The 23,807-nt window shown below is 36.9% G+C and overlaps 3 protein-coding genes across 3 annotated transcripts; 2 read left to right on the top strand and 1 right to left on the bottom strand.

Annotated features, from left to right (window-relative positions):
• Positions 1–832: 832 nt before the first annotated feature.
• Positions 833–3,016, bottom strand: LOC143581658 (mitochondrial ATP-independent inner membrane protease subunit 2-like). Its single transcript, XM_077064394.1, has 5 exons — positions 2,811–3,016; positions 1,800–1,972; positions 1,534–1,717; positions 1,331–1,437; positions 833–1,219 (listed from the first exon to the last, which is right to left on the bottom strand). Exons 1-5 carry the CDS (start codon positions 2,880–2,882, stop codon positions 1,138–1,140), a joined length of 618 nt encoding a protein of 205 aa, XP_076920509.1. The 5' UTR covers positions 2,883–3,016; the 3' UTR covers positions 833–1,137.
• A 3,104-nt stretch (positions 3,017–6,120) lies between these two features.
• On the top strand, positions 6,121–13,467 carry LOC143581647 (structural maintenance of chromosomes protein 1-like). Its single transcript, XM_077064387.1, has 18 exons — positions 6,121–6,796; positions 8,751–8,987; positions 9,075–9,308; positions 9,419–9,657; positions 9,756–10,022; positions 10,084–10,354; positions 10,432–10,558; positions 10,650–10,757; positions 10,856–10,963; positions 11,036–11,175; positions 11,246–11,335; positions 11,420–11,628; positions 11,712–11,881; positions 11,957–12,066; positions 12,155–12,531; positions 12,598–12,849; positions 12,943–13,161; positions 13,258–13,467. Exons 1-18 carry the CDS (start codon positions 6,359–6,361, stop codon positions 13,304–13,306), a joined length of 3,645 nt encoding a protein of 1,214 aa, XP_076920502.1. The 5' UTR covers positions 6,121–6,358; the 3' UTR covers positions 13,307–13,467.
• A 2,640-nt stretch (positions 13,468–16,107) lies between these two features.
• On the top strand, positions 16,108–17,652 carry LOC143581651 (patellin-4-like). The gene is made up of 4 exons (XM_077064391.1): positions 16,108–16,857; positions 16,955–17,073; positions 17,174–17,312; positions 17,383–17,652. Exons 1-4 carry the CDS (start codon positions 16,108–16,110, stop codon positions 17,650–17,652), a joined length of 1,278 nt encoding a protein of 425 aa, XP_076920506.1.
• Positions 17,653–23,807: the final 6,155 nt, after the last annotated feature.

The raw sequence follows: 23,807 nt of genomic DNA, 5'->3' as shown, positions 1-23,807 counted from the left end.
CTTTTGGGTACTTTGGTGAAAGATGATGTGTCATCATTTGATTGATAATCCGAATGATGGTAAGTTTGAATATATTTACTTTTGGATTTTAGTTAAAGATTGTGTGTACTAATGTTTTCTCTAATCAGTAGAGATTATTATCCGCAATCTTTACTCTAACATGAAAAAAATTATTTTTAAAATTGTGTAACTTTTCCCTAAGATAGTAGAGAATTAGTATTTATCAATTACAAATGGATGGTTAAAAAAAGTTGCAACAAGTCCACCTGACCTCACTTCTTCTCTTCCTAAAACTGAAGTTTAAAATGAAATGTTTTAAGGATGTTAAGATCACTCAACAAAGTGCTAAGCAACTAAAACTTTATATTTTCTAGAGATAGGTAAAATGTAGGTTCTGAGATTCCTAATAACTAACTCTATTGGCTAAACTTTTATAAAATATGTAATAGTTATAAAACCCTTTTTGGTTAGTTGTATAAATTGTATAGGTTGTTTAAATTTCTCAATAGATTTCTATATTTGTAAATCATCATTAATATACATAAACACAAAAATTGTTCTACTTGATGGTTTCTTGAATGTTTATATACATACATGTTCTTGAGTTTTAACTCGTTCCTTAAAAATTTGAATCACGTAAAAGGCGACGCAACCATAACCATAATCTTAACACATGCAAATTTCTCACGGGAGGGGGCATTTCAACCGAAACTTCAAACACCAATTCCATTGCTTGTTCGTTCGAGCCCAGGCTCAGGTTCAATAAGCAACATGCTCAATTATGAATATTTTTGTTCATAAAACTGAATGCAAGTAACTAGCAGGGCAAATGTAAGTAATCAAGAACATAATTATTGCAGAATTTGATAACCAAAATATAGATAAATCCAAGCAAGATTATCAACTGCTCATATTAAACCCATGCCAACAAACTAGACAGAGGTTAGAGACTATAAAGAACATGATAAGAACACACCATCTTCTCCCAAATATGTTTCTCTTGACTTGAAGATCACACGAATCGAAAAAGATCCGAACTTTAATTATTGACTCTTTGTTCTTGAGGAGAACATAAAAAAATCTGATGGAAACAGAGTACATACAAACATATTTGAAAATAGTTTCTTTGTAAGCTTTCTAAGCTTTGTGATTTTTGGCCATTTCATCAACATCCAATTCCACTTCCAATACCGGCAAGTCCTTCTGCATGCTGAATTGACTGGCGAATGCAACAATAAACACACGTTATAATATGATCATAAAATGTATTCTTTAAAGTCTTAATACACTCAAAATGTGTAAATCGTGTTTTATTTGCACAAGAAAGTACCTGTTCTGAATGGGGCCGTGATCGACTGCTGTTCTCAGGCAATACAAGACTCTACCAATTATGTCATTCATGGAAACAGGACCAAATAACCGACTGTCTTTAGCTTCCTGAAAATTTAATAAAGTAAAATTATGTGAATTTACAAGTAGTCAAAAAGGCGTTTTTCAACAATTGAACACATAGTAACGGTTATCGTGAACTACCTGGGACTTTAATTTGTCATTGTCGGCTAACACCCAGCACTGATCCTTTTCAAGTAGAAAAGGTTCATCTTTTTCATCTTTGGAAACCATTTCATACCCTTCAATGGCAGCCAATCTTCTAACCAGATAATTGTCCGAATTTTCGGGGTCCTTCATCACCACCACATCCCCAACATAAACACGCCTACGAAAATGATTTACACACGATTAAGTAAAAAAAACGCATAACATTAAGTAATCGATAGTTAGTAGTTTAGTGAGATTACTGTGGGTCTGCAGCTGGTAGTTTCCTGACAAGAAGAGTTCCCCCTTCGGACGCTATTGTAGGAGCCATTTCCGCACCCTTGTTCCAATGCAAAAATGTTAATTTTCCTTGGAAAAATGTTTTCCAGAAGTTATCTCCTACTTCTTTATTGGTAATTTTACCATGCTCATAGCTCTGCAACAAAAGAAAAAAACTTATTAAGTAATACGTGCATATCATATTAATTTAGGCATGTAAACAAAACGAACTCGTGTTCGCTCATTAAATTTTAACCAAACACGAACATCTAATCGAACAAACTTCTTTGTTCATGTTCAATTAAGAAAACGGGCTTGTTCATGTTTGTTCATTTAAAACCTAAACGAACATAAACAAACGTAAATGAACATAAATTAGCATAAATAAACACAAACAAAAAAGTCTAATACATCACAATATAACTACTTATGCATTTACTAAAATTTAAACGAACAAACATAAACGGATGTTCACAAACATATAAGAACTAACAAAACATCTGTTTGTTCGTTTGCAAGCCTAGATATTATTATGATACAAATGGTTGTCATTTCCAGCTTGAACGAGCATTCGATTTAATTTGTTCGACGTCAGGCTACAATAAACCGCATTCTCTATTACAAATCAAATAAACTAGGTATAACATCATAAGTCCGCAAAAGCTCTACTTTTTGAATACACGTCAATTCCTCTAACCAAACCTAAAAAGGTTTAACCTTTCTAAAGTAAATTACAAAAATAAAATCTACACACGTCGAAAACATCAGCTGCAATAACAAACCGGAACATAAATCAATGCACGCCAATTACCCAATTAGCCTAATAAACCCTAAGAGCATGAATCCAGCCACAAATTCATTTAATTAACCAATTTCAGCCGTACAGATATTAATTTAATCGTGGTAGAATAAAATACGTAACGGAAACAGAGCAAAGCAAATTAGCATAAAGATCTGATAAAGTGAGGTGAGGATTGGGGGTAAATGAAACTAACCTTGTAGCTGAGAGCTAGTGAATACTCGAAACGCCGAGCGAGGTAACGTAACCAGGTGGTGTGAGAAACCATGGCGGCCTTGTGTGGATCGCCGGAGGTGTGGTTAGTTTTAGTTTTTTTTTCCCTCTTTTATCTTTAAACCCTTGCTGCTGCTGTTGGAACTACAGTTATGTGTTTCTAGTTTTAGGGAAATGATTAATGTGTGATAAAAAATAGGTATGAGTAGTTCAAAATAAATAATAAAATGGGAATACAACAAAATTTGGAAAAATTTTACATTATTTTTTTCTTTTTTTTTTTTGAATAATCTAAGGGGTCTAAGAAATTTAGGGGGTGTTTGGCCTAGCTTTTTTAATCAATCTTATAGGTTTTTTAGCTTTTTTTTACAAATAAGCCTAACTTGGTGTTTGGCTTAGCTTTTTAAGCTTATAAGCTCATTTGAAGAAGCTTATATGAAGATGGGTTTTTAGCTTATTTGATAAAAGCTTATTTGTTTAAGGGTATAAATTACTCATTTGTCTTCAAATGGTGATGGATTAGTAATTATTACTCTAACAAATTAAATAATGTTGGATTTAACAACTTATTAAGGCACATAATTATCTTGTAAAATATAAGCTAATCCAAACACTTAAAAAGAGTTTATCAAATAATACAAAAAAAACTATAAGCTAATTTTATATATAAACATAAGCTTAAAAATAAAAGCTAGGCCAAACACCTCCTTAACCAATAGTTGAGTGTTTAGTTTTATGGATGATTGATATTCATTTTTATTAGATGAATATATGAAACTGTCTACCCTTTTTTATTCAACTAATTTATTGTTTTTATTACGAAGCTTTTTATGAAGAGTAATAAATTTGCAAAAAAAAAAATATAAAAACAGTATAATTATTTTCAATGTTAGTTATGTCTTTGGATTTTAAATGTTTGTAGCCCGGTGTTTCTTCAGTGTTAGTTTTTTTAAACGGCATTTCAGTGTTAGTGTTTGTGGTTAAAATGATGCATTCATGTGAAAAGAGAGAGACTGAAAAAAAGATAGAACTGTGACATTTACAAATGATTTGTTTAAATTAGAGGATGATAATTGTTTGAGTTAACTGCTATTTTAGTACTTGTGGTTTGGTAAATTACGCAACTTTGGTACATATTCTTTATTTTGTGTAAATGACTACCTCAGTTTTAAAAAACATGCAGTTTTAGTACATATTTTAACCCCGTCAATTTTCCTCGGTTAAGTCATGGGCATTTGGGTAATTTCACAATTTAAATCAGGGGTATTTGAGTAATTTCATTATATTTTTTTCTTTTTCTTTTCTCCTTCTCTCTCCCCGTGGGTGTCCCTGTATTTGAGTAAGTGTTTGTTTATCCACTGCTTAATGATATGAACTCATGCTTCTCTCTCTTCATTCACCAACTCTCTCCCATTTGTTTGTTTGAGACATCAGTCACAAGGTGTCATCGGCTTTTGCTGTTGTCGCAGACCAAACCTCTAGTAACCATTGTTGCGATGTCACCGGTTGTTGTCGTATGTGGCGGTGGCGGTGATGTTGTACACCGATGGTGACGGTGGTTTGGTAGGGTGATGTTGTTGACGGGTTCCATTTAGGAACCTAGGCGACGGCGGTCGTCACTCGTCGCAGTGGCGGAGGTACGATTACTAGGGAGAATTTGAAAGACCAGATTGGCAGGTTACATTTATGGTTTTATTGAAGGACCAGATTGCTTTGTTGTTCAATTGCTTGAAGGATCAGATTGGTAGGGGGATTTGAAGAAGAATGTGTTAGGGAATTTAGGGTTTTATCAATTGAAAAGGGGAAACGATCTTAAAAGAAAAGAGAAACAAATATAATAAACGAAGTTACCATTTTAACCCTGACTTAACGGAAGAAAATTGACGGAGTTAAAAAAGGTACTAAAACTGCATGTTTTTTAAAACTGAGGTAGTCATTTGCAAAAAATAAAGAATAGGTACTAAAGTTGCGTAGTTGATCAAACCACAGGTACTAAAAATTACACCTAGCTCTAATTGTTTACATACGAAACCATAATCATATAAACAGATGACTTTTTAATATATTAATGGCAAAACATAACAAATTATTAGAATATAATAAACGTTAAAAGTTAATTTTATTATTCAATATGAGTGCTAAGATTATGTTGATATATACTTTTATATGAAAGTGGCAAAAGAAACTTAATAATCTCATTATTATAGCAACCGTCATCACTACCTCATTGTCCTCGTTGTCGATAGCATCGTTGTTGAACTAGCCATCGTCACTAACACCCACTTTAATGGTTGGCTTAATCTTTGTTTAGACACGAAATGAAATAAATTCATGACTTTATCTACTTTCATTAGGGGTAAACACTAAATTATAATAGATAAATGATTAAAAAAAACTTTGTGAATATACAGGGAGCTCATAGCTATGACATGTATAATTAGCTCAATACATTATATGTATACGATGAGATCCAAAGTGTAAACTCATAGGATAAATGAATATAAAAGACGAATTATACAAAACATTAACTTTATAGAGTGATTTAGAAAAACAAACAAACATGTCTGAAATAAACTTCAACGATCAAGATGTGTGAGAATGCCTGAAATAAACTTCAACAATCAATATGTGTGAGAATATCTAAAATAAACTTCAACGATCAAGATGTATGAGAAATTAGGAAGGAATTTAATGATTAGCTATGCGATGAATTAATTGGGGGGGGGGGGGTGATACAAAAAAAGGAGGCAGAGGTAATCGATAGAGACAATTCAACCGAAGGATTATACTTAGACCATGCCTAACAGTGTCAACCAACCTAGTCGCATTCGAAATCACCCTACCCCTAACAAGACAAGCTTTCTTCCCCTCCAATTCGTACCGTTCAAGAAACATATCTTTTAACGCGAACCAGCAACTACGCATCTAACCAAAGTTATATACCATTTCCAACCCCCTCTTCCCTAATAAACACACCCCACCTCTTAAATCGAAACCCGTCAAAGACAATCAATCACCAATCTTTAAATTTTTCTACCAAATATCACAATACATACAATCTATCCATCTTCATGAAATCGAATCAAGCGAATCGCATTAATACACTTCACCAAATACGAGTCCTTTCGATTCGCCATCTCCACCACTATTCAACGATTAACGTCGCCTAACTTAACAATACAATGTATCAGTCGGTTACAGTTAGAGTTATAGACAGAGACTACAATTAGAGTTAGAGTTAGAGCCAGAGAGTATACGAGTTATCTTTCTAAATATAAAACAAGTGGTTAAAAATTTCGTGAAATATGCCCGGGATACTCTTCCCTCCCATTTTTCAGTGTTCTTCTTCTACTCTTTGATCCATAAACCAGTGTTCTAATTCTAATTATAATTCTAAACCCACACTCACCCACTACACATCTTTACTCACAAATATCTTAATAATAATAATAATAATATCCAAATCCCCAATTCTCCTTCACCCCCAATTTCAAAACCCTAACCTAGGATTTCAAATTCAAAACCATAACCATGCCAGCCATGGCATCACAAGGCAAAATCCACCAAATCGAACTCGAGAACTTCAAATCCTACAAAGGCCACCAAACCATCGGCCCATTTCACGACTTCACCGCCATTATCGGCCCCAACGGTTCCGGTAAGTCTAACCTAATGGACGCAATTAGCTTCGTCCTCGGTGTACGGACCGGTCAACTCAGAGGCGGTCAACTCAAGGACCTCATTTTCGCCTTTGATGACCGTGAGAAGGAGCAGAGAGGCCGTAGGGCTTATGTGAAGCTGGTTTACCGCCTTCAGAACGGTACGGACCTGTTGTTTACTCGTGCGATTACTAGTGCTGGTGGAAGTGAGTACCGTGTTGATGATAGGGTTGTTAATTGGGATGAGTATAGTAACCGGTTGAAGTCGCTTGGGATTCTCGTTAAGGCCAGGAATTTTCTCGTCTTTCAGGTTAACTTTATTATTGTTATTAGGGTTTTGATCAAATACAAATTAAATTAACATGCTAATAGTGATAATCAAGTAGCGTAATTATAGTGTAGTGTAATTACAACTATTATGTAATTACATAATTACACTACTTGTATATATAATTGCAATACTAGGTTCTCATAGTTAGCACGCTAATTTAATCTGTACGTTAACTTTCCCCTAATTATTATTATTATTGTTGTTGTTGTTTGTGTTGGTACTTTAATTATAAATTAATTGTGAATTTAATGAGTTAGTGTGCTTTAATTTACCTTTAAGTTGCTTAGATGCCGAGTCTCCGAAGTATTAGGATACAGCGTATTGTGGTTTTGAAAATATTACTAGGCTTAGAGGATGTGCTTGGTTTGCTAGACATAGTGTGTCGGTGTAGTTTTTGACTTTTTGTGAGTGTATTGCTTACCGTTTAGGCGTTAGGCCGTATGTAATTAATGTTCTATGTCGTTATGCGGATTATTGTTATACACGTCTTGTTTACTGTTTAGGCGTTAGATCGTATGTAATGTGATTAATGTCGTCTGTCGTTATGCACGTTATTGTTATCTGATTAATCTATATGCATCAATTTTTGTTTGTGTACTGATAACAAGTGATGGAATGTTCAGCTTAAAGATTGTTAGATTGTTTGTATTTAAGGGTTAACATGTAGGGTTTTTGTTTTCTCTCAATGATTTGATACTCACGTGTAGGGCCGGCCCAATGAGTAAAACTAGGGCTTTAGACCCCCAAATCTTTTGGCCTCCGTTTTAAAAAATAATTATATTCATAATATATATAATTTGTACTCTGTTTAAGTTTGCATTTAATTATGTAGCCTGCTGGTAAGATTAATTTGTTAGTAGCATGAATGCTTGGGCTAAAATCCCAGCAGCAGTTTTTTTTTTTGTTTCCTTCTTTTTTTGCAATTGTATATGAGTGCATATCTTTCTGCTTATGGGTGCCATCCCCCTTTGGGCTCTAAAAAGTTATCTTTATGCTCCAACTGTAGATATTTTTAAGGAGTTATCATTATTCGTAATTTGTCTTTTGGACCTAAACATCCACCGCTATAAATACTCTTGACGATTCTGATAGAAACTTGAGTTCAAATTCATGTAAAAGGATAAAATAGTTGAAGATCCTTGAACTTGGAAAATTTGCTATTAAAGGTTACACATTATTATGGTTAGGCGTATTCTTATTAGTTTGTTACTTTATTTTGTAGATCTTCCTTTCAATACCGATCTAAAACTGGGCATCAATTATTTTGTTTCTTGTGACATTTTTGTATCAAAGGAATCAAGCATAACTTATTGGTGGAGTTTAATATATTATAGTTGAGCATAAATAGATTGGTTTGAGTTGTTTTCTTATAGCTAATGAGTCAGATAAGTTGAAGAAATTTAAGCTTAAAACTGAATAACAACAATGCAAAAGGCCCCTGTTTTTTTTACTTCGGTTTAGGCCTCCAAAATGGTTGGGCCGCCACTGCTCACGTGTGTGTTGAACAGGGATGTAATGTCGACTAATTTGTCATTAATTGTTCTTGTTTTATTTTTTGTTGGTTTGCGTTGAGAGCTGGAGTGGTAGATCATTACCTGAATTGGAAATTTGTAACTTTTGTAATGGCCATGTGTCTCCACTAAATCATGTTAATGTTACCATTTTTTAGTTTCAGTCATTAAATAGCACACCGAGTACGTTGATTTTTTTTCTTGTCTACTTGTTGAATAACAATTCATTTAGGAATTTACTGAGAACTGACTTTTAAAGCGGTGATTTACATCTCTAGAGACATTTGGTTTTTATCAAGTTAAGGATTGACATTCTCATGCTGGAGACATGCTTTAAATGCAGAATGACATTAGATGAAATCGATTGTGATTTCGCTAAGATAAGTGGTTATTCTTGATCATTTATGTTTGTCAAAATGCAGGGTGATGTGGAGTCTGTTGCATCTAAAAACCCTAAAGAACTTACCATGCTTCTTGAGCAAATATCCGGGTCTGATGAAGATAAGAGACTGTTTGAAGAATTGGAGGAAAAGAAAGGAGCGGCCGAGGAAAAAGCCACACTTGCTTACCAGAAAAAGAAGACCATTGTCATGGAGAGAAAGCAGAAAAAGGAGCAGAAAGAAGAGGCTGAGAGGCATATGCGTTTGCAAGAGGAGTTGGTATGCATCTCCATACATGTATACATGCTTGTATGAACATACACACATACATACATATTGTTCATATGTTTACCTATCTTTTTGCAGAGAACAAAAAAGAAGGAACACCTTTTGTGGCAGTTATTTAATATAGAAAATGACGTTGAGAAGGCGAATGAGGAGATTGAAGTTGAACAGAGAAGCCTTCAAGAAATTATTAGTGAATTGGATGGCTATGAGAATGAATCACGCAAAAAAGAGAAGGAGCTGGCCAAATACAAAAAAGAAATTGACAAACGTGAAAAGAAGATTGCAGAGAAGAAAATTACAATTGATAAAAATGTGAGGCCATTCTCTTCTCCTAAAAAATATATAAGTTTCTTCCTTATATTACATATATCAAAGTTTAAATACTCGTGTTTAATGTAGACCGTTTTTTTTTGTTTTAACAGCAACCAGAGCTTCTGAAACTGAAGGAGGAGAAATCTCGTTTACAAGCAAAACTTAAAAACACTGGGAAAGAGCTTGACAAAAGGAAAGAAGAGAAGAAGAAACACATGGTTGAAATTAAAAAACTTAAAAGTGATTTAGAGGACCTTACAAAGCAACTTGACAACTTACAAACAAAAGGTAAATCAGAAGGGGGGAAGCTTCATTTAGCTGATGATCAGTTGGATGCATATAACCGGATGTAAGCATATGCTTGTCTGGTATTTTTAAATAGGAAAAAAACAAGTTATTATCAAAACGGAAGAAAGTGAACTTATTACAAAAACTGTTCTGTTGCAGTAAAGAAGAAGCTGGTATGAAGACTGCTAAGTTAAAGGATGAGAAAGAGGTTCAAGATAGGGAACAACTTGCTGATGTGGAAGCTGTAGAGAATCTTGAACAGAATCTTCAGGAGATGGTGAGCAGGAAACAAGAACTCGACAGACAACAAAAAGAAATACAAAGCAGACTCAAGAAGATTGTTGAGGCCGTTGGAAAACACAATGAAGAGCTCAAACGACTCAGAAGAGAACAAAATGACACGAGGAAGAAACTTGGAGATTCAAAGTAAGTCAACTAGAACTCTAATTTTACACTATTTTTAGTACTGATACTTGCTATAATGCAGAGAAAGATATGAGATGTTGAGGGCAAAGATAAGCGAATTAGAGAATCAGTTACGCGAATTGAAGGCTGACAAACATGAAAATGATAGGGATGCAAAACTGTCACAAGCAGTTGAGGCTCTCAGGCGTCTTTTTCCAGGTGTTCATGGTCGTATGACCGAGCTTTGCAGGCCAACACAGAAGAAATATAATCTTGCTGTTACTGTTGCTATGGGCAGATTTATGGATGCTGTTGTTGTTGATAATGAGCAGACAGGAAAAGAATGTATAAAGGTAAATTAAAATTGATAATAATATGATACAATGATATACATGAAAATAATATTATGATGCGCTTTTGTGTTGTGCAGTATTTGAAAGACCAACGGCTTCCTCCGTTGACATTTATACCCCTACACTCGGTCAGAGTGAAGCCAGTCATTGAGAAACTACGCACATTAGGAGGAACTGCAAAGCTTATATACGATGTCATCCAATATCCTTTTATGCCTTAATGTTTTACTTTTATTAAAGCATTCAGCATGTTAGTGACCTATTATATGAATATGTTTACTTAACAGTTACACATTTGACCCAATATTGGCTAAGGCTATCTTATTTGCTGTTGGGAATACTCTAGTTTGTGATGATCTCGATGAGGCCAAACATTTGAGTTGGACAGGAGATAGATATAAAGGTAAAACGTGACATGTTTATTTATTTATTTATTTATTGTACAGTAATGATACTAATTATCAAATTTGTTTTCGTATCTGATTACTAATGTGGTTGCAGTTGTGACGGTTGATGGTATTTTATTGACCAAGGCTGGTACCATGACTGGTGGTACAAGTGGTGGAATGGAGGCAAGGTCACATAAATGGGATGATAAGAAGATAGAAGGTTTTTGGATTAGTTTAGTTAACATCCTCATATATTTTTGCAGTACCGTTTACACATGGCAGTATTTTGTAGGCTTAAAGAAGAAAAAAGAAGGGCTAGAAGCAGAATTGCAAGAGCTCGGGTCAATAAGAGATTTGCAGTTAAAGGAGTCTGAAGCATCTGGGAAGATTAGTGGGCTTGAGAAAAAAATACAGTATGCAGAGATTGAGAAGGTTGCTAACTTGTTAACTAACACTTTAAATCATTAAATTTGCTAATGAGTATCCATATTTTCTGTTGCAGAAAAACATGGAGGAGAAACTTTCAAAAGTGGCGGTCGAGTACGATAATATGACAAAAGGAGTTGGTTATATTGAACCCCAACTTAGTCAGGTGTGGTTTCTAACAATAAAGGCGACCCTTTGATTTTGTTCATCATATTACATGCAGAGAACTGACAGGAATGCAATTTTGCAGATAAAAGAAAACATATCATCAAGAGAACGTAGAATATTATCACTGGAGAAAAGGATTAATGAAATCGTTGACAAGATTTACAAGAGATTTAGTGAGTCTGTTGGTGTGGAAAATATCCGTGAGTATGAAGAAAAGCAGCTTGAAGCTGCCCAAGCATTGGCTGACGAAAGACTTCGCTTGAGTAGTCAATTGTCTAAGTTGAAATACCAGTATGTTTGTTAATCTTTAGTATCCATTCTGTTAATATTTTTCAATAGATTAACCTTTTTTTTGGTCAAACTTTGACTTTCAGGTTGGAATATGAGAAAAAGAGGGACATGGGAGCACGTATTGCTACGCTGGAAAAATCACAAGTTGAATTGAAAAATGCTTTGGCTGAAGTCGATAACAGAGAAAAAGAACTAAAATCGACTATAGAAACAGCTACTGAGGAGATTAACACAATGAAGGAAGAAGTACAAGGTACCCCCCTTCTCCTCTCCAAACTGAAGTTACATCATGTGTAGCATTTGTAAATTCATGACTATTTTTTCCTAGAGTGGAAGTCACAATTAGAAGTTTGCGAGAAGGAGATAAAAGAATGGAAACTAAAGATCTCTGCTGCTACAACAAACATAACAAAACATAACAACAGGATTGATGCTAAGGTTAATTCTTTGTGCAAACTTGTTAATCATGTCGCTTTTGTTTACCTACATACTTAATAAACGATTGTTTTTGCATTCTGATTTGCAGAAGAATCTAATCACACAATTGAACTCAAAGAAACAAGATATTCTAGAAAAGTGTGAATTAGAACAAATTAGCCTTCCAACTGTGGCTGATGCAATGGATGTTGATTCATCATCAGAGCCCGTGTTTGATTTTGATCAACTGAGTAGATCACTTAGGCATAACATGCGGCCTGCTGAAAGGGAAAAAATCGAGGCAGAGTTTAAACAGAAGATCGGAAACTTAATATCAGAAATTGGCAGAACTGCCCCTAACTTAAAAGCCCTAGATCAGTATGCTGTTTTGCAGGAGAAAGAGAGAGAAGCAAGCAAAGAGTTTGAAGAGGCCAGAGAAGAAGAGACTCAGATACGTAAACAGTTTGAAGCTGTGAGGGCTAAAAGGTAGCATTTGAGATACTGTTTGCTATTTACACTTCACGGAATATTTATGTTGGAGTTTGTTTACAGGCTAACATGTTTTATGGATGCATTCCATCATATCTCGGGTAATATTGACAAAATCTACAAGGAACTCACGACAAGCACAACGCATCCGCTTGGTGGGACCGCGTATTTAAACCTGGAAAACATTGATGAACCATTTTTACATGGAATCAAGTACTCTACTATGCCTCCTACAAAGCGGTTTCGTGATATGGAGCTGTTGTCAGGTGGGGAGAAGACTGTTGCAGCGCTCGCTTTACTTTTCTCCATCCACAGGTGCACTTATAATTTTTTAGAATTTTTTTAGATTTTTTTTTGCATTTTTTCAGTATCTTTGATATTATGTTTGTTTTATTAAATTGGCTTCAGTTACAAGCCATCACCGTTTTTTATACTGGATGAGGTGGACGCCGCGCTGGACAATCTTAATGTTTCTAAGGTTGCTAATTTCATTAGATCAAAATCATGTGGTGGTGCTCAGGATGTTCTAGATGGAAATGGTTTTCAGAGTATTGTGATTTCACTCAAGGATACCTTTTACGACAAGGCTGAAGCTTTGGTAGGGGTTTACAGGGACTCTGAAAAAGGGTAACTACCTTTCTCCAGCCTTGTACTATATATGATTTTCTTCTAATTTTTAAATTTGTTAAAACATGTATAACACGTGGCATTATTACACTGCAGCTGTTCAAGAACTTTAACATTTGACCTGAGTCAATATCGAGAGCTTTGAAGGCGGGTTGTGGGTGTATTTGGTAGCTCCTTCACCATATATTTGGAAGTACATAAGCCCGACTTATCTTTCTAGTTAAAACATGCAACAATAGTGTAGTCAAAAGGTTTGTGTGTGATTTACTAGATTTTGTTTGATTTCTGCTGTTAGTTTACTTTAAACTTAAGATTGATATGTGGTGGTTTGACTTTCTATTAATCTTAACTGAAATTACTTTAAACTTAAGATTGATATGTGGTGTTTGACTTTCTATTAATCTTAACTGAAGTTACTTTAAACTTAAGATTAATATGCGTTGGTTGACTTTCTATCAATCTGGGTTGAAAGTTGAAAGCACTCAAGCAGTGGCAAAAGTGCCTTCGTTTAGAGAAGGAAAAATAAGCAATTTTTAACAATTGTTTGTTTATTTATGTTCCATAATTTGTTAAAAATAAATATAATCTATTTGTTTTGTTTTTTTTTCTTTTTCTATTCTGCGTTAAGAAAAATGATCTCAAGGACGTTATAGTGGTAAACAATTGACTTCCTTTTTCCAAAGATTTAAATGTTAAGGAGGTGTTTGGGATTTCTTATTTTACCTTCTAATAACTTTTGGGATAAGTTAATAAGTTATTAACTTATCCTTTCACATTTAACCCACTTCTCAAACACGTTTAACTTGGATAAGTTAACTGGTTTAACTTATCCTTTTCTTATTTTACCTTCTTATAACTTGTAGGATAAGTTAATAAGTTATTAACTTATCCTTTCACTAAAATTTATTTTCACTCACAACTTTTCTTTTTTTACATTGAATGAATAGTCAATTACGTCGTTAGTCAAGTTTGAGTATTGAGGTTTTCAAGAAACTTGTTAGGTGCCATGCTTTATTTTTTATAGCACACTTAGGTACTAACACTGATAAACGTTAAAACTTAACTGAGAATCCTCTCACATGTCTAACATGCGAGGGTGTTTTTTTTTTGCCATTTTTAAATAAATTGCTTAAATACTCATGTTTTAGATAAATACCCTTTTTAAAATTCTATGCTCGTATCCTCGTCGGCTTGTATTCATCACAATTTCAATTCCCAACCGGATATGTTTGTCAATTTGCCCCTTTGATTACACTAAATGCAATGTGTTGTTTTCAATTATGATGTAATTTGTTTCCATTAAATTTGTCAATTTGTTTTCTATCCAACTGATTATGTGTTGAAAGTGATTTAGATTTTTCAATGGTTTACTTGACTTTATAAAGTGAAGTTCCAATAGTTTCAATCACTCTTGTGAGACGGGTTAGATTATATATGCGGGGATGGAAGATAGCGTAAATAAAGAAACTGTTTAAATAATCGTTCTCTAGGCCCTTAGGGGGGAGGGGTGGTTATCACTCATCACACACCCCACCCAATCAAATGGTGTCACATCACCAACCCCAAATCCATCACATGTGATGGTTTTTTACTAGGGGTGGTGGTGTGATGGTGTGGTGTGATGGAATTCCTTGGTCCTCCTCATCCAACGGCTCTTTTCATTGATTTTCACCCTTCTCCACGCGTGATGGCCATCACTCAAACCCTCCATCACTTGCGTGATAAACCACCGGCGGCGGTGTTGAAAACCCCATCACGCGTGATGGGTGCTCCATCACGCACCGCCCCGTCCTCCTTATAAAGATAATTATAATATATTATGCGTTGATGTTATAGACATGTAATTGCAGATGGACACACGTGAAAGAAATTTTGCCAACTTTTTTTTGCATCTATTAACTTGTTTGCAATTGATTGTTTGCCTATAGTAGAGTTAACTAGAGTGTGTCAGTAAGCAATTTACATACATATATTTTCCCATAACTACCGTCTATCATTGAAATAGATTATATATATTACAAATTTTATATTATAAGAATTAATGGCAAAAAGAAGGGCAAACGGGTATTTTCGCTATTCTAGAAAACAAATATTAGTTCTTAAACGACATTTAGTAACTTAGAATTGTGATGAATACTAGCCGGCGTGACTACGAGCTATTTGGCATTTAACTAAAAAATGATTCATCGCAAGTTACGCATGCAAGGGCTTCTCGATCACTTGAGTTTTTAACGTCCGTTAGTGTTAGCACTTAATCATGTTACAAAAAAGTTAAACATAATACCTAAACTTGTTTACTTAAAAGCATTAATACCCAAATCTATTACTTTTAGGCAAATTGGATTTTAATAATATCACCTATTTGCAATTGGCCGATAATAATACAATCTAAGAAAATAGCTGTCACTGATACCACATTTCACACTAACTGTTTTTATTGAACCTTCGTTAATTTTTTTTAAGTTTGTTAAGTTTTTTTCGCATTTCAAAATGACAATTTAGGTATTTTGATCGGAATGAGGATACACATCATTGATGTAAAACTTATCTCGAAAAGGTGCCCCAAACGACGAAACATTGCTTCAATTCGGGTGTTTAAACTTCTAATTAGCGAAAATCAAGCCGTTTGGAGCATCGTTTCAAAACAAGTTTTTAAATCAATCTATTCATGTCCTCCTTCCGTTAAGTTTTTATTTGAAAGGGTCCAATAAAAACAATTAGTGCGAAAGGTGAAATTATAATCAGCCACTGTAGAAACGGGAGACTATTAAATCCAATATTATTTGAGTGAACGACCCAAGAATTTGTTAACCGCAAAATAATTAGAAAGAAAACATGCAAACCTAATATTATTACCGGAGCACTAATCCGTCTCACACCCACAACCTTCCGTTCGAGTTTCTGGCCACCGGTGCATGCAACACCGGTGCTCGAGCTCCACAAACCATGGCCGACGACCCCGAATCACCAACCGAAACCTTCCACGACACCATTGAAGGAGACGACGACGATATTATTATTATCACACCCAAAACCAACGACCATGCACCCGAAAGCATATTCGGAACCGAGCTTAGAAAGAAGAAACGCAATGCCTTAACCGACCTCCGTACTAAACTCGAACACGCCATGATTAATAACACGTTGGTTAAACAAAAATGTAAAGTTAACAACAACCTTAAAGACATCCAACTTTGGGGTGTCCCGTTGTTACCTAGCAAAGGTGATGAGAGGACAGACATGATCCTTAAAAAGTTTTTGAAAACGAAAGATTACAACGTGCAAAACGCGCTTGAAATGATCGGAAACATGGTTATGTGGAGGGAGGATTATAATGTGGACAAGGTGGTGGATGAAGTGTTTGGGTCGGATTTGGATAATATTGGGTACATTGAGGGGACGGATAAGGCAGGACACCCGTTGTGTTACCAGTTATATGAGGCGTTTAAGGATAAAGAGATGTTGAAGAGGCGATTAGGGAGTAAGGAATCGAGTGAGGAGTTTCTGCGGTGGAGGATTCGGTTGATGGAAGGGTGTGTTCGGAGATTGGATTTTCGACATGATGGGGCTGATTCCTTGATTCAGATTATTGATGAGAAGAATATTCCTAGACGGTTTTTGAATGAAAATTTTCAGGGTAGTAAGAGGTATTTTTCGATTTTGCAAGAGAATTATCCCGGGCTTATTTACAGATTTGTAAGTTTGTGTTTTGTTTTTATGAAAAGATTTCATTTTCTGGTTGAAGTTTTGTGATTATTGATATACATTTTTTGTGTATGAAATTATGAATCAGGTGATTGTTAATGTCCCAATGTGGTTTTTCGCGTTTTATACGTTAAACATGCGATTAATGACGAGAAAATACAAAGTGATGTATGTGAAGCCGTCTGCGGTTACTGAGACACTTCTAAAGTTAGTCTTGTGATATTATATGTTTAATGATCTGATTATGTTTGTTTGTACTTTGTACAATGTTTTTGACAATAATAACGAAAGACGTAAAATGATGAAGGTTCATTGAGCCGCAACACCTTCTGGCTCAATATGGCGGGCTAGGAAGAGTAGGCGGTGAATTCACATACGAAGACAATGTTTTAGAAAAAAGGCTTAAAGAATACGCGACTGATAGCGTTCAAATAGTCACAAAAGAGGTTCGTTTTTGTTACAAATTAGGGTCATGAGTGAACCATTTTTTGAGTTTGATATTTGGTGAATGATCAGGTGGGAATGACAGTATATTGGGATATAACAGTAACAGGAAGTGAAGTTAGTTATAAGGAAGAATTTGTACCAGAAGATGAAGGGTCATATAATGTGTTGGTTCAAAAAGGGAAACAAATAGGGAGAATGATCTCAAATTCATTTCATGTGAATGTGCCTGGAAAGATTCTAATTTCGTTTGCAAATCCAACTGCTAGAAATAGAAAGGTTTTCTATAGATACAAACTTAAACCCTTCCAGCACATGTACTCTTTACCAGTTAAAGATTAGATTTTTTTTACAGTTTAATTTTACTTTCTTTTTGCCCATTAGACACACAGAGGAATTTGTATCCTTCTAAATACTTCATGCAAGGTTTTCTTGACTACTAAATGAATAGAGCAGTTGGATCTATATATGTGTGTGCGTAAAATGGTTAGGGACATTCGAAATTACTTTTTCGTTAGAATGAAATCGTCCTTGACAACAAAAATGAAGTCAGTAGCGACACTGGTTAAATTATCTTTACTATTTGTTATCGGCCAATGGGTCTTTGAATATATAAAGTTGAGGTTGTTTATCGGTTATTTTTTATAGGTATACTTATACGTTTGTGTAATTGAGTTATTTATGCATCCACTTTATAAAGTGTTGTACCAACCTAACTCGCTTTTTTTTATGTGATTTTTAGTAGTTTATCGATTTTTTCTGCGTATCTACTTTTCATGTATATATTGCATATCTTCCTTTTAATGTACCTTCATTTCATGCTTCTACTTTTGACGTATCTATATTTTTTTTTTTCATCTAGTTTCGTATATCTAATTTATTTTTCACGTATCTACTTTACTTTTATATATAATAAAAAAATAGCCCTGATTTTTGTACATGTTGATGCACAAACATAAAATTGACACAGATTTGTTTGAATTTGTTTCTCAAAGACATTACCGTATAACTGTATAAAACATGCTCGTAAAAGCGATTATTCCTGAGACTTTCTTTTGATATTAACCATAAACTATGTATGTTCATCAATGATATATTCATAAAACACGTGTTTATTTACAGATATTTCTTTGATTTGTCTTAAGCTCTCTTTTGAAAGTAACATATTATTTTTGAAAAAAATAAACAGTTAGTGCACAGGTGGAGAGAAATCATAAAATAAAAAAGATGTTTATTTAATATGGTGGCTCGTATTGATTGTGAAAAGGTCTCCAGGCTGCAATAATACACTCAAAGTTGTCGTTCTACATCCACATGAATATGATGTGGCCTGTATTGGGACCGTTTTCGGATTTTAATACTTTAATCATAAAAACAATTCCACATGGTTTGTTCTGAACTAAATAAATTATCATTTTCTTGTTAATGCAAACTGTCTTGGATACCTATGGTAAACTTTTTAAAAATTAAATATTATCACCTGCAAATTGTCACAAACCTTTTTATGAGATGGTTTGATAAATAGCACCTTTCAAAGTACCTAGATTAGATTTTCATAAATTTTAGATAACTAAAGTTTTCTAAGCTTTTTATGCATTCAAAAGAATTGCATTAATTGGTTGTTAGGTGTTTTAGTTAGATACATAGATTTTCTTTTTTGTATAACAAATTATTACACAATTTGAAAGCGACTCTACCTTAACAACCGCCTTAATACCATTGGGCTACACCTACAAGCATTTTGGTAGTAGCCCAGTGGTAGTTAGATTCGTAGATGATAGTGTCAAAACCAATCTATGTCTAGGTCTTACCGAAAGATGATCTAAATATTCAAATGACCCTATCAGCCGCTTGAAAACTTCTACAACTTACTTCACACTTGAATCCCTCTTGTTAAAGCTTCACCACTTGATTGCACATGCACAATTGCTTGGATTTGGTGAGGAACATGAAGAACACTTGAAATCTTCAAAAAATTGATGTTAAGGTGTTTGGAGGTGCAAAATGGGTGTGGAACTGATTTGGAATAGCTTTTGGACGTGCAAGAGGTGTTGAGGATGATGGATTTGGGTTTGACACGCACTACCTTTTGCTCGGTTTACCATAATGCACGATCCACACGCCTGTTAAGTTTTCGTCTACTTGCACCACCTTGGTCATCTTCCTATATATTTTTTCTTGTTCAACTTCTGTGTTTTCAAGATCTTCATCATGATTTTGATTTTGTTCATGAGTTGTGGACACAAAATCTTGACCATAATCATCACGATCCTCATAAATCGAGAGGGAGCATTCCTCATTGCTTCGGGGTGGATGAAAAAGTTGGGCTTCTCATTGTAAACGGGTGAAATGGTTCGAAGGCCATTTGACTTTTCTGAAGCACATATTGATATTGGCTCGGTGCAACTAAAGTATGACCTCTTGTGCTTATTGAATAGCCATATGGTTGGAAAGGATACATTTGTAGGTGTCATGTAAACTTTGTCGCAGTTAATTTTAATTTGAAGTCGATCTTGAACCACCTCCTCTCGAGTTAGAACCACCTCTTTTTGAGCCGGCTCCTCGAGACTTTTTGCTTGCACCGACGCTTAATTTTTGTGAAAATTTTGTATGTAGAGTGTTTATAGATATTTTTGGTTTTTAATGAACTAAAATGATATAAAAAAGTGGGCTATTTAATCCAAAGGCTATGTAATTGTTGTCCAACGACCACATCCATCAATTTACCACGGATTGTAATACTGAAGAGGTAGGTTCCCGCAAAGCCCAGTTGGACCCACAAGACTCACCTTGAAGAGGTACGTCTACGCAAAGACCAACTGGATCCGCAGGACCCACCATGCTCAGAGAGATGAAGACCTTACACGCAGTAAGCCAGTTGTCCCCGCAGGAAAGCCTCCCTTGGTACAGTGCCCTGCCTGTCCCCGCAGCTGTGGGTACAAGCCAAGAAGGAAGGCTACCCACACTAACAGTAAGGCTACACGTATAAGGCACTAACTCTTATACTTCAGTAATGTCACCTGAAGAAGGAATGAGCAGGGCGGGAATATTCCCGCCCAAAAGAGCCAGTCCGTACACTTCTAGAAGATCTTTTGTACTATACCTACCAAGGTATGGACAAATAGACAAGATCTGACAAAAGCAACCCATGAAACAATCACAGGGTGACAGCTCACTGACAATAGTACGAGGAGGAGCACGCTCCAGTACAAAATGTCACTATCAGCCACTGTCTACCCACCAACTCCCATCATGGCACGAACGTAGCCCATATTTGGTGGAAAAGGAATATTATATACAACTGGCCGTACCTGCTTGGAAACCTACCTTCGGCTATAAATACTCCAACACCTTGGAATGGTATCATTATCTTCTCTCTAGCTATTTCTCTCTATATACACTTATATTCAGAGCAACCTAGTCTGATTCTCACGCCGGAGGATGGTCACAAGGAGGAACCCCCCCTTCTCAGTGACGAGCTTACGGTGTCTGTTTTGCAGGTTGAGAAGAATAGCCATCTTTGCCGGACCTAACCCTCGTGGGAAACATCTACTTAACCCTAAGATTATCCTTAATCTGTCGGGGTCACTTAGTGTTTCTTCATTGGCGCCATCCGTGCATTAAGCTAGAACTTACTCTTCTTTTTCTCAGTTTTTTCAAACTTCTGGAAAGATGGTTAAGGTTACTCCGATGCCAAAGCCACCGGGTAACCAAGAAACTCCGGTAACCACAACCCCAGCTACTGGGGGGGAACACCGGTGAATACACGATTGTTACGAACACTACCCCGGTTACCCAAGCCGGGGCAAGTGCAGTAAACAATCCTCTCCTGGGATCCATTGATACCCAGTTGGGGAAACAACAGACGAGACTTCCCCGACAAACACCATAACAAGTTAAAGCTTGGGCGGAAGCACGTCAGAAAGAATTCCAAGCCGAGTTGGACGAACGTTTACGTTCACTCCAACAGGCCAATGACAAATTCGAAAGCACTCGACAACAGCTCAACATGAGCAATGATTGCGAGTATGTGGATGATGAAGATAGGAAGAATCTGACAGTGACGCTAACCCACGTCATAAGGCGAAAGGGAAGCGTAAAGAAGCAGACTTCCACTCGAGAAGAAATTTCGAAGAAACTTTCAAACCAAAGAACACGGGGGGAAACCCACGTGACATCTCCAAAACTTTCAGACCAACTGTTGCGAATGTGGGAACGTCCAAATTTGCAAGGGACATTGCAGAAGCAATCGCTCCAAAGAGTGCCAAACAGATGTCCAACATAGGCACTTACGATGGCATATCTGACCCGGACGATCACATGAACAGATTTATAGCGGGGGAAACCGTCCGTAATTGGACGGAACCCACATGGTGTTACATGTTCCAAATGACGCTCGTCGGGGCAGCCAGAGCGTGGTTTGATCGTCAACCGGTCCACCACATCTACGATTGGGCAGACTTCCAGCACAAATTCAGCCAGCACTTCAGTCAACAAAGAAAATATACTGAAGAGCAATGGACGATCCTCAACTGCATCCGAGAAGAAGACGAATCTTTGCTAGACTTCATCACTCGCTTCAACTCAAAGAAGCTAAGTCTGGGCACTATTAGTGAAGATCTTGTTAGCGCCGCTTTCATCCAGGGCGCTGAGTACCCAGAGCTCATCTGCACGTTGACAGGTAAAGACGGCATGCCACCCACGTGGGATGCCATCATGACGGCAGCTAAACGCTTTGCCGAAACGGAGAAGCAACTGGGTAGAAATCTTCCCTAGAGCACAAACCTCTACACCCAGAGAACAAGAGAAAATAACGTCCGTACCTCCCGACATAACAAAAAGAGGAAGCTTGGTATTTGGCAGTCAAGGGTAAACTTTGACACCTCATCCAGCTCTCGCTCTCTCTTAGGCGGAAGGGACAACATGCAGTCGTCGAACCGGAATCCCAGATGGACGCCACTCACCAAAAGCGTCACAGAGATATTTGCCACCGAGAAGCTCCCATGGCCAAAGGCTCCAATAATCCGACAGCGTCAAAATGCTGATCAGAGCAAATCCTGTGACTTCCACGGAACAAAAGGCCACACCACTGAGGAATGCACATCCTTGAAGGATGTCATCGAAACATTCGTCAAATATGGGAAACTCACACACCTCGTGGCGTCAATCAAGAACGGAGGGAGGAAAGACAATCGGTACAAGGGCAATAGACGGAAGCCCGTCAACATCAGCATTCACATGGTTCACGGCAAGATCAGAGAAAGAAAACGATGAACAACAGAGCCAAGTGCGTGGAAGGAAGCAGAAGTGCGCTTCCCGCGTGTGCCAGGGGGGGCCCAACAAAGAAGGCCCCATAGTCATCAAAAGCCAGCTGGGGCACTACATCACCTCCCGCACCCTTGCTGATAATGGCGCTTCATCAACGATCATGTATAGGCAGTTCTTCGACAAGCTAGACGACGAAGACAAAGAACGCCTGGAAACGGTCTACGCCTCGATGGAAGGGTTCGACGGCAGCACAAACACCCCCTTGGGAATCCTATCTTTCCCCGTAACTCTCACGGACGGGAAGTACTCCCGCACCGAAGACGTGGACTTCGTTGTAATGAGGAAGCCACACCACACATACGACATTCTCTTCGGGAGAGATGGGATGGCAAGATTTAATGCCGTGGTGTCTTCGGTCCATGGTATGATGGGATGGCCAACAGCTGAGGGCGTCGCTATGATCACGGGCATTCCCCAGGTACGCATCGCGTCTGTCTCATCTAAACCCAAACCAAAAATGGCTAAACCAACCACCTCTGAGCCAGAGGAATGGGCCTTCAATGGCAAATACCCTGACCAGGCCGTTACCATTGGCCCAACGATCACTAATCCCACACGCACCTTACTCAAACGCTTGTTGCAAAAAAATGCCGACATCTTCGCGTGGACACCAGCTGACATGACTGGTGTACCTCGAAGTAAGGCTGAGCATAAGCTCAAGTGTGACCCGGCGTTTGCGCCGGTCATACAAAAGTGTCGCGTAATGGGTGCTGAGCAGGCTAACGCGTGTAGAACCCAAGTCAAGGAACTCCTTGACGCAGGCATCGTACGCGTTAGTAAATATCAAACATGGGTTGCAAATCCCGTCATGGTACCAAAATCCAACAAACAATGGCGCATGTGTATAGATTTTAAAGACCTAAACAAAGCATGCCCCAAGGATTGTTACCCGTTACCCGAAATTGACCTTAAGGTAGATTCATTAGCACCGTTTCGCCTTAAATTCTTCCTTGATGCGTATAAAGGATACCATCAAATCCACATGGCTGTTGACGATCAGGATAAAACCGCATTTCGGACGCCCGATGGCACATTTTGCTACCAAATGATGCCATTCGGACTAAAGAATGCCGGATCCACATACCAACGCCTGATGGACAAAGAGTTTCATGCCCAAATCGGGAGGAACTTGGAAGTTTACATGGATGACTTGGTCATCAAAAGCCTCG

Source organism: Bidens hawaiensis, unplaced genomic scaffold (assembly GCF_021521415.1).
Source record: "Bidens hawaiensis isolate Kalapana, Puna unplaced genomic scaffold, B.hawaiensis_p1.1 tig00031130_1, whole genome shotgun sequence".
NCBI classification, from domain to species: Eukaryota; Viridiplantae; Streptophyta; class Magnoliopsida; order Asterales; family Asteraceae; genus Bidens; species Bidens hawaiensis.
Note: the sequence above shows the minus strand (reverse complement) of the source record. Positions and strands in the feature narration are given on the sequence as shown.